The 12280-nt window shown below is 35.7% G+C and overlaps 1 protein-coding gene across 1 annotated transcript in view; it reads left to right on the top strand.

Moving 5' to 3' along the window:
* Positions 1-12280, top strand: part of LOC139821282 (uncharacterized) — a 39471-nt gene continuing 27191 nt past the window's right edge. The window contains exons 1-7 of the mRNA XM_071792203.1: positions 1-1542; positions 2453-2986; positions 3761-3982; positions 6363-6466; positions 9265-9438; positions 9983-10165; positions 10956-11138. Coding sequence (XP_071648304.1) covers positions 2784-2986; positions 3761-3982; positions 6363-6466; positions 9265-9438; positions 9983-10165; positions 10956-11138 — 1069 coding nt within the window. The 5' untranslated portion in view covers positions 1-1542; positions 2453-2783. The remainder of the gene's footprint in view (positions 1543-2452; positions 2987-3760; positions 3983-6362; positions 6467-9264; positions 9439-9982; positions 10166-10955; positions 11139-12280) is intronic.

Below are 12280 nucleotides of genomic sequence, written 5' to 3'. Positions count from 1 at the left end.
AACGAATCGTCGACGCGAGCGGGCGTTCCGCCGCGATTTACAAACTCGCGCCGGTGGATATTAAAGCGGGGACCAGCAAACGTGCCATCTAGTGCAGCGATGAAAGGAATACTATTCTAGTTACGAAACCTAATATGCCGAGCAGTGCCAGGATAAGCCAAGCTAATCAAACAAGTGTAACGTTTGGACAGCGTTGAAGATACTTTTCGAATAACAACTGTATTAAACAGTATTAATATATTTTTTATCTATTAAGCTAAATAATTCGAACGGTGTCAATCAAGCAATATTAAAATAGTTTTATTTATAAGTGAAACAATCATCATACACTTCGAAGAGTGTTAGAACCGCGTGTTGCGAGGTTCTTGTGTTGGCGAGGCTAAGTGTAGTGTCGTGTTCAGTACCAATATTGTGTTCAAAAAATGTTATTTATTTTAACATTCAAGAATATATCGATATAGTGTTCTTGAAGAGAATCGTCTTAAAGATCTTTTAAATACTTAAAATTTAATCGAGAAATAATTTCTCGCGTCTCGAGCGGAGTAACGTAAAGCTTTTTAAAACTGTATTGCCTTTTGTAGTAACAAAATTTCTGAAAATCAGAGCGAACATTTTTTGATACTATATACATTAAAAAAAGAAGAAGATTTGTTGACATATTGTGTCGAATATATTTTTTGAATGTGTTCCTTGCGTGTTTCCTTGCGTTGAGTTTCAAGTGGAATGAATTGAAGAATCTCTCGAACTAATAAAAACATAATTCTTAATAAAAAGATATATCAGGAGAAACTTCTTGAAAGATCTTGATACTAACGGCTGATGATGTTTGATTTATGGTGAATAATATTGAATAATCAATACCGATACATCTAACTAATTAGAATCCATGCAAATTCGAGTTAATTAACCAGCACGTAATAAATTTAACCACAGTCGATTAAATAGCAAACTGACCCGATACCTATTGACCAGAATCAATCGAACGTGGCTGTGCATATAATAAATATTAATATGAATTAATCGCTCGACGCACTTAATATTGAAGAAAATTAATTTATCGGCATTTAATGTTCATCAATTACACTCAACGAATGCATAAAAAATTGATTGTAAGCATCCATTAATCAGTGGATAAGTGGACAGTGGTAAAGGAGTAGATGTACAAAGAAGTAGAAGTGCAATTAATCATCGATCATCCGGCACGTTAAGCAACTCCTTCATAGCGAATTGAGAGCGCGTTTCGTCATCCGCGCGCGAGTGCCTAAATACAAAATCGTTTATCCGTACTATTCTAATCCTCGTCCTTGAGGCGCCACGGGGAAACGTGTTGCTGCCGTTGTCTTCTTAGTGGAACTTGGCCGTGGCCGATTGATCGCGACGGGGGACCACTTACTTCTATAACAAACATGTTATTGCGGAGGAAGAGTTAAGAGATCGGCGGCCAAAAATAAGGAAGAAAACGATCGAAGAATATCGTTTACAGAGCGACTTCGAGACGCACGACGAACGACGCCGATCTTTGACAATTCTCAAGAATCGAAGGTAAGCTTCGATTTACGTCAGCTGTAAAAATTTTAAAACTAATAAAATTATGTTAATATTATAACATTAATAAAATTCCAATATAATTATATAATAAAATTTATAATGTAATTAAATTTTTTTTTATTTGAAAAATGTCTTCATATTTATCTTTGTATTAAAGATCTGACTTGAACAGCTTAATATTGTCATACGTTAGTAATGTTAATTTAATTTTAATCATTAACAGTCTAAAATGTAATTCTATCTATAGAATTTTTGACAAATAACCGCGATATTTATAAAAATAGTTTACATTAAGAAGCTTATTTACAGAAGTTTTCTTTTTTTTAAATATTTTTTACTTGTATACTTTTACTTTTTACTGTCGCAATTTTGCACAATTCTTGGTTCATCTTTCCTCATTCCACCGTTCTTCCGCATCTATTCATCCAGCTCAAGTTTTTGACCTCTATCTTAAAAATTCAACGCAATCAAGGAGAGGCTTTCCCTCTTTCAGTACATATTTTAACTTTCAAACAATCAGAACCATTTTGCATTTAGACAAGTTGTCACATTCGGAGTATTTCAAGAATACAATCGCGATTGAATTATTTTCGCTCTTAATTAAACAAGTGAAGTTCAATTATTTTGATAAAGCGCAATTACAGCCTTGGCCAAAATTATTAAACATCCTTATAATCGTACTGTGTTGAATCTAATAGCAAAAAAGACTTCTATTATTTAAAATTTGTTTAATAAATTAGATTAAAGAAAGTCGTTGAAGCTAAGCGATGTTTTATTTCTTTCAAAAATAAATGTTATTTTGAAAAAATTTATTTTAATAGAATGCCTAATAATTTTGGTCAAGGCTGTACAAGAAAATTTAATTTTAGAGTAAAAGTGATATATAAATGGTATTTGTTTCCAGGTATAAATTATTCAAAAACATTAGCAGCCATATAAAAGGCATACATATTTCCCCTTAAACCTTACTTGCGGTTATATATTTGGGACCCGTGAGAGGGTAATATCGGACCGAATTCTGGGAAGGGCAAGAGGTCGTCGACCTCCGGATGGCAGAGCTGCGATTCGAGTGGCCGTGGGAGAACTTGAAGAGGCGAAAGGAAAGTGCGCGGTCTACCTTCTGAAGAGAGATTTCGCTTATCAGAACGCGGTGGTACTCGAGGGCTAATTTTAGGCCCTTCCCGAAGACGAGGCTTGCGAGGATATTTTTCAGGTCACTGTGATGATCAGCCATCATGGCGTGGCCGGCAGCGACGACCCTGACGAGTCTCCTGGTGCTGCTGCTTATGACGATCGCGGCCAGTTTCTCGCCCAGGATCATCGCTACCACGCAAGCGCCTTTCGGCAGGATTCTGAAGGCTGTGAAAGTGCACGGAGGATACATGGAGGTGATCCAGGAACAGAGATGCTCCCACGGCCTGCTCAGATTGACGTGCAGGTTGGTCAGCAACTTTTATCGCGCAGTACGCGCTCTTCGATAACAATTTCTGAGAAAGTACTCGGATTTCTAAATCAATCGTTATAAAAATACCTTATCGTGAAAAGATTAAGCATAAGTCTACATCGCCTGTAGATCATCATATACCATTCACTCATGTACGAGAATATTATAAATTCTATTTTTATTTATTTCAAAAATATAGTCCCTTTGTAATTTACTTATTGCATTAATTTTTTTACTATGAATCTATTATGTGTGAAATTAAAATATGTAAATTTCTTTAAAAAATTAATAAACAAAAATAGTATTTTACATTTTACGTGCAAAATATATATTAAAAGATAAACAGCATTTTTAGCCTATTGTTAAAAAAATGGCAGGTTAAAAATTAATGCTTAACCAAAAAGCACCATAAGAGAAAAAACCAAATATATTTACTTTTTACTGTAAACTTGTAATTAAATACAATTTATAATATTAACGCGCATAAAAATTCTCGCAACAAACTACTAAAAAATTAAACCTAGTTATTTAATTTCAACTTCCAATTGTTTTCTCTTCCAATTTTAGTAACATCTCATAAAATATTCGTGCATGTTGCATTATATTAACCTGACACTGATGGAAAGCTTTGAGAACGATAATCATGCAAGAATATCTAAAATTGATTACACTATTTCTCATTAACTAACAATAAGTTTTTTTCATTAAGATTAGCTTTATACCTATAATTATATGCGGAGTTACATTAATATAATATCGCGTCCGCAGATCGTTGAGAGCGTTTATTTATATTCTGGAGGCGGAATACCACGCGAATCATACAGAACTCTGTCAGAAAGAGTCAAAAGGCTTGGAAGAGCTCAAAATGTGGAGGAACAAAGGTAGCACACGTCGATGGACGAACGTCAAAGAGCTCAAAGGAAACTACATTCTCGACGGCGAAGACGACCAGGCAGACATCGTCGATATTAGATCATCCTTGAATAAAAGGTAGATTTATTTTGCTCATCCAAATATAACGGTAGATTGAAATGTTCGGTGCAACAGTGATTAGCATTTTTTAATTTTAGACAATTAGTCTTAAAAAGTATGAAAAAATCTATACAATTTATCACATAAACTTATTTAATTTAATTCTATAAGAAAATCATGTTTAGATTCGTTTTCTCGAATCATTAAAAAATTATTTATGTCAGCATTAGATTCTCCAATTGCAGCTCTGATTTAAAAATAATTTTATTTACGATTCGTCGGCGAGATAGAACTTTCATGGCCCTGGCCGGCGATATCGAACTTCTGTTCCTGACACAAGTATTCGATGACACAAGATAGTGTTCGGTTACGGCCGAAGTCTGAGGTAAACCGCAGCTTCAGAGAACGATGCTTATATTCCGAGCGTTTACTACCGACTACAAACATTGTAACAGACTCTTATTAAAGCTGCAACTATGATAGGGTTCAGCAAAATAACAGAACAAAAATTCTCCTGCACTCTTTGCTGCTTTAGAATGTTTTCTTACGTAAAAACAATATTTTTTAATATATAGAATATGACTGTAATAGCTAGAATGTATAGGTATCTAACTGTAAATAATATAATTTTAATAAAATTGTAAAAGAAGTAATATAATATCTACGTGTAACATGTTATATTAAATGTTACTAAATTAAATACTTTCATAGGCATAAGTTGATCGAAATCGATATAAAAGTATAATTAATAATAATGATTAAAATAATTATTTGAACACATAAACGGGAGATATAAAAGGTGGTCAAAAAAATATCGAAACTGCAATGTGTCAGAAATATGATCTCTGAAAAGTCATTATTGCGAAATGCAGTTAAGCCACTCGATCGCCATCCCCACCGCCTTCGATATACACATATACCCGCCGTTTTTATCCGCCGCTCGTCGCGCACTCGAGAATCGCCGAGGGTCGAAAGTGAAATCTCGACGTTTGATGTGTAGGGTAAAAGCATTCCTGAAGCAATAATTGCCCACCCTCCTCTCTTTTCCCTTGGAACGTGCGTCAAATGAGCACGAAAGGAGAAATGATCTCCGCTAAATGGTTCCCCTTACGTTTACACAGCATCACGCTCCAGGAATTCTGCAAATAGGGGATGGCAATGCGAGGGATGCAAATTTTGAATCTCTGAAATTGCACCGAGCTCTTCGCGGAGAAACGGAACATCTCATTTATATATTAAAAAACTCCAGAATTTTACCTCTCTTTTTTTCTTTCTCGCGCAAAAGAATAAAATATATCAAGTTGTTTAAATTACTACTATTTTAAAAACGAATTAAAAACGAAAAGGTAGTAAGTAATTTACTAATAATACTGAAGAAAGTATATGGAGGAATAAAAACCACAGTGGTGTAACTCAAATTTTTAAAAATATTTTCTCGTGTGCATAAATGCAATCTGTACAATATATAAATTGCATTTATGCACACGAGAAAATATTTTTAAAAATTTGACTTACACCACTGTGGTTTTTACCCCTCCATATGTAATTACGTTAATAGAAACAGCGCATTTCCTTCGTAATTATAGTTATAATAATCTCATATATTTATATTTTTTTTACAATTATTTTCAGAGCATAATTAAGATCATTATTTATTTACTCGTCTGCATTTTCTTTATTAAATTTTAGAAGTGGTTATTTTCTTCGTTGCAATTTTCCAGAGACAGTATCTAAATTTTACAATTTTATCGATTTTATCGTTAAATGGACGACTTGTCGTTACCTAAAAAATACGATCGGATACAGAACCACAAATTTCAATTTCAGAATCCGCCGGTCGGCGTGGCCGGCGGGTTTTAAAAAATTCAAAGGGATTCCTCGCAAGGGCGAACGTGGGTGAAACGTTATTTCCCTTTTATTTCCGTCCGGAGACCGATAAAATCGACAAGAAGAGGTTGACGGCAGCAGGGTGCGGCAGTGAGGCCTCTTAAAAGGGGTGAAAATCCACCCTCGTCCATTATTCACTCCTGCTTTCAAACGCGAGCAACAAAGATCGCACAGCAACAATCCCGGCCCTTTGCCTAAATTCCATCTCTCCCCCCAGAAGAAGCCCGGGGGCTGCTTTTGTCAGCGCGTTCACAACCCCTAATGACCGACGCCGCTTATATTTAATTGGCGACTGTCGGACAATCGATAGTATCCAAGAGCCGAGTTCACGCATAAACTGCAATTTATTCACGCGGGGATAATGGGAATTTGTATATGAGATGCATTTTAAGTAATTTAGTACAAAAAATAATAAGATTTACTGTAAAAAAATTTAATGTCCGTCTAATCGCATTAAAAAAAAATCATTCTACTCTGTTATATTTATTTAATATACGACTGTATGATTCAGATGTTCCGGTCAGAAACACTGTCGCTACAATGTGACTATCGATCATCCAGGAGCACATTCTTGGATTCCAGGTGGAATTTCATTAAAATACGCTTGCATACCAGGTGAGTACATTCTCAATAATTAAAATATTATATGTCAAATATTTTATAATGTTAAAACTTAATTAATTATTTTCTCAAGTTTCGCGGAAAAATTAAAACTGATATTCTATATTTATCGAGAAGTCTGCGTTATCGAGAAAAGCTTCAATAACACATATGTACAAACAGCCTCAGTATACAAACTCAATATATAAGTAGCCTCAATATATAAACTTAGTATATAAACAGCCTCAGTATAAGTATAAACTGAAATATTAACGGATAGCCAGTTATTTCTATTAACGTTCTCAAGAGTATATTTCTAATTTTCTTTTAACTAGAACTACCAAAGGGGTCAAAATAAATTATTTAAAAATGTTAAACGGGTCAAAAGGACTCTCGATTGACATTTTTAAATAATTTATTACTCATTTCTAAAACATCTTAATTTTTGAAAATTTCCCTGATTTTTATTGAAACTACATAAATGATTAATTTTATTAATTTGTTTTCTCTTTTTTTTTCTAAGATGTCTCCGTAAAAATAAATATGGATAAATATAATCTCCGGTAGTTCTATAGTGTTAATTGTCTTAAATTTCCTCTAAATTGTTTCACATTTTTTAAAATGCTTCAAATTATATTTCGTCTTAATTGTTGTCGATTCTGAACGACGACCCTCTCATAAAATCGAGGAACTGACAATATTTCCGGTACAAGACATTTACAGTATTACGAATCTGGGTTTATTTATCGGCGAAAAACCCAAAGGGTTATTTCTCCGCGTGTGCAATATTCGGGCGTGTGCAATCGATGATCGACGAGCTCGATAAAGCTAGCGCCCCGGACATACAGGTCACGCGGGGGCGGAGAAATGCACGGCACGTCACGTGCCGCACGTCCGATGAAATCGGCCTCAGATTTCTATCTCGACCGTCGGCCGTTGTCCGCCAGCTGTCGACGATGCAATGATCTTTATTGACCGTGGGATCGCCGGCATATGCGCTGAAATTCTACCGACAGCAAGAAACAGTGTATCCGATCGCACACAATACACCACGCTCGAACGCATCGGGGGATGCCACGGAAAGGGCATGTAATCCCGCCATTCTATGGAAACGCACGTACCGCGGAAGCTCCTTTGCGAGGGAAGCGTGACGTTTTCGGGTTTTTATTGTTCGATATGGTTCCATTTTTCGAAATGAAGGAAAACTTATGCGTCGTGAAAAATAAGAAATTACATTAGAATATATTACAAAATGTTACAAGTTATAGCTTATTGCGTAACAAATGTTTATACGTTTAGATATTTCAATCCTTTAGATTGATAGATTTCGCTGTATCTATCACGATTCTGTCGAGAATATTTCTTTAACATAGTAATTTTTTTATGTAATACGTATTGAACTATATAATATTTTACTACACGGGAAAAAAAGATTAGCTACTATTGCTAAATCTAGTCATAAAATATGGATAACTAACATTTTTTGTAGCGAGAACAGAAGGTTTCGCTACTATATATATATTGCTAAATTATAGCTCTCGCTTCAAAAAAATGTTAGTTATCCATATTTTACGACTAAATTGAGCTACGTTTTTTTCGTGTAGAATAACATATAATAAAATTATTATTTATACTTGCATACATAAAATATAGTAATTTACTTAATTATTTAATAATTGTATTAAAATCATTAAACATAATTCAAATTTTGGATGTATTAATCATCAAATTAATCAGGAATTTTAAAAAATTTTTGCAAATTTCTCTCTGATTTATACCGAGCAGTTTTCGCAAGCTAAAGTTCACCAGACCAAATTGTACGTTAATAAAACATTGGAATAATTCGAGACACCCGATGTCCCAATTGAATGCAAAGCGTTTCATTAAACAGGCGCTCGATTGAATCGATAGATCGGATAAAAACCGTTCGCTATTCAGCAGGACAAAACATTCCTTGTGAAGGCCGTCACACTTGGCGGAATATTGGAAACGGTGCGCATAGAATGTTGCACATTGAGGGATGGCGGAGGGGAAAAGAGGGAAGACGGAGGACCAAATTTCCCCTTCGTCGCCCTTATTACCGTCACCGGCGTATCTAGCCCCCACCCCCAGAAATGGCACCCCTATCCACGAAACTGGGGCAAGGACACCCTCGCCTCCTGGCCCGCAATACGCGCTATAAAGGGATCCGTGCAATCGTATCGCCCGGCGACAAATAGACCACGACGGATGCAGATGTTAACAGTAGCCTTATGGCAGCAGAAACGCGCGGCCCAATCCTGCTATCCCCTCGAAAATAATTCTTTTCACAACGATAGAATTGTGCCTCCATTAGTAATGATTTGTTACTAAGTAGTACTAAGGGTACTAAGAGAAAGATTTAATTAGACATCTGGAGGGTATAGCGTTGTATTAGCACGACTTATCAAACACATGTAACACCGAAATTTAGTCGAAAAATTTAACTAAAATTAAACTGTAATTTATAATATTTAGTAAGATTAAATATTCGAAACGTTCCGTCAAAGTTTAGTTAATAATAAATCATATTTTACGTTATTAATATCCTGGTTTGCTTGGTTATTGCCTCTTAAATTTTCTATTTTTTGCTTTGCAAATACCAACCTGACTTTAGTTTAATATTTAATTAGTTTTATATTACTCAATACGTATAAAAAACTATTTTTTTTACGGGAGATACATAAACCTCTATTTTCACAAAACTGCATTTCGTAAAAAAAATTGTACTATACTGTATAAGTGGACTGTTACATCGCCATACCGCATAGAGGATAATATTTTATTGATTGCAGAAGTTGCGGTTAGACGATACTGCAATCAGGAGGTGAAGGTAATCGGCGGAGAAGGTGGTTACATCAACACCCCGGGTTACCCACTGTACTACGTCGGAGAAACGTGTGGGTGGACCTTCAGGACGTTTCCGGGTCAGAGGATAGTTCTGACCTTTCACGACTTGAATATCCGTGGTGAGCTCGCGTTTTAACCCCTCCATCCCGAAACCCCTTCGCTATAGAGTGCGACAATTTAAATTGATAAAAATTGAGTTGCTCGCAGTTGAAACCAAAAGCTGCAGATTTATCGTTTGTGGCAAACGAATCTGGCGCATCAGTTCTTTCTCGCCGCGATGAAGATAACTTACTGTTTAAATAAAGAAAAGTTTTCGGGAACTTAAATAAAGTCTTAAAACAGATATATGTACGTTGCTTGGATACCATTAGATACAACACTGTATATTTTTTTTCGAAATTTACGACCTTTATTTAAACCGCAGGTTTCAACGATCCACTTTAACTCTTACCAAGCTGCAGAATGAGTAACGATTCGCTAACACATAACTACAGTTTACTACACAAATAGAGCCAGCGCACATGCGCTACACATGACACCGGATCGGATTAAGAGACCGCGTCGATCGTCGAAAAAATAAACATCCCTGAGCGCCGCGGTCTCTGATTTTACACGCCTTCCGCAAACAAACTCCAGGCGGAAACCGCGAATAAATGCTTGCAGGTCCGAACGCGGATGGGAACTGCGTGGATATCGTGAGAGTGCGGGAACGCGGCAGCACTCTCTTCGAGTTCTGCGGCACCGCCGCGGGCGTACGAGTTGTCTCCAACTCGAACGTGTTGACCCTCGACTTTGTCGCTTCAAAGAGGTTTTACAACGCCCGAGGCTTTTTGCTGCAGTACCAAGGTAAAAACAGAAAACATATGTGAGAAAAGTGTCGCGAACACGCGCGTTGTTGCAAACACGCGGTTAACTCAGCAAAGATACATATGTACTTCGCCAATCGACAAAGGTCTACGTGAAATTAAGTCGACCGTGTTATTCGGGTGAAATTAGCATTCTGATCAATTAATGGAGCTCCAACAATTATCCGATAAATTCTGGGGTTTGAAACAAATTATATCCCCACCATCGGTGTTTTTCAATCTTTCTCTCTGAAAGTAAATTGGGTATTATTTTAATAACGTGTCGTAATCAATGTTTGGGAATCCTCGGCAATATTAAATTTGTGTTTCAAGAAGCTTATTTACATGATAACGGATTGTCATAAAATATTTAGACGGCAGAATTTATAATTTTCACACTCTAACATTATTTCTGAGCATTAATAAATTTCTCTTTTCTTGTTCGAGCGCGACATTTTGGGAAATCAGAGATATTATGAAAAAAATATAAAGTTTAATTTTAAACGCAGAATTTTCGCAAACGACACCACTGTTCAAGTTTTTGCCAATTTAAAAGTTCCTTGAAATGCCATTAGCTACTTCATCAACTATTTTAGTGATTAAAACTTTTAATAACTCGTTAGTGTTTGTCATTTAAATGTTCAGAAATATACATATAATATATATTGCGTGGAGTTTCTATGGAAATAATAGAATTTTTTAAGGGCGGGAGCGATATCGCCTTGTAACTTTAAACTGGAACAAGGTGTTAATTAGGAAGGCAAGGTGGGAATGAACTAACGCGTTTGCAGTGTTGGGCTGTCCGAAGGTCTCGGCGCCGAACGGAAGTTACGTGTCGAACGGTACATTGACTTCGCGGACATTCCTATGCAAGTCGGGCAGCGTATTTTCCGACAGCAGGGAGAGAAAAAGGACACTCGAGTGCAGAAATGGTAAATGGAACGAGACCACCGCCAAGTTACCCGATTGCGTAGGTAAGAACTTGCCTGGTAAATACATTACATTACATTACGTTTTGTTCCACCTATTTCTCCGCGTCATATTTCATACAATTCATTTATCGTTCATTCTGTTACATCCGCTTGCGCTAATCCATGTCTTATTTATTATATTTATTTACGTTAGATTATAGAGTTACACATCCATTACGCGCGATGGATATATTTTATTCTCTTTATTAGAGATTTAATTTAAACTCGTATATGTAAAAGTAATGATTGCAATACGGAAATAATGCATTTTATTACGTATATGTATAACATACGATATAATAATATGCCCGATAAGTCTGTCGTGATATTTAAATTTATGTTCTCTATTTGTTTATTCCGCATGGAAAATTATTTATTAATACCATTAATTATTCAGGTGCTTCATATATGAATCGTTAAATTTTATCGTAGAAATTAAAAAGCGCTGTACCCAGGAAAATACGAGAAATGCCATTAATATTATCGCTATATATTAATATAAATGCGATTATTACAAATGCATTATATTTATAACATATAATAATCATAATATTTTCTATTTTCATGTGATACTCGTTTTCGCGATATTTAACAATGCTAAATCCGCAGATAATGGATATTGTTAATTTCGATATGGTTGATAACGGAAGTCTGAAGTTCGTGCAAGCTTAGCGGTGAAATGTTAAACGTAAATTTATGGTTTTTTCTCTCCTCTTTTTTTACGAACGTCTTTCTCCTTCTTCCCCATGATATTATCTGCATTCTACAACCGCCAGTTAAGAGGCAAAGTGCGTCCTTTCCTGTGATTAATTCGCACGCCTGCACGTGTAAATTCACGCAATATTCAGTGCGGGTTATATAACGAGGCACGCGAGATAATCGATACGGCCCTTCCGTGACGGAAATCCCCCAATGGCTAGTGATGACATCGAAACCCTATAAAAATCTACATTACTTCAGTGTTTGCTGTCGCTCGATCAATTAGGGCGACAGCAATATTGCTTTAAATTTTCTGCGAAATTTATTTTTTATTTAATGAAATAATTACGAGCTTAATATCTAAGTTTATGTTATTACCTAATGTTGAAAATCTAAGAATACAAGAATTAAAAGTATAAATATGTAAATAGATATTTCTGTTCAAT

The sequence above is a fragment of the Temnothorax longispinosus genome, chromosome 11 (genome assembly GCF_030848805.1).
Source record: "Temnothorax longispinosus isolate EJ_2023e chromosome 11, Tlon_JGU_v1, whole genome shotgun sequence".
Lineage (NCBI taxonomy): Eukaryota > Metazoa > Arthropoda > Insecta > Hymenoptera > Formicidae > Temnothorax > Temnothorax longispinosus.
Note: the sequence above shows the minus strand (reverse complement) of the source record. Positions and strands in the feature narration are given on the sequence as shown.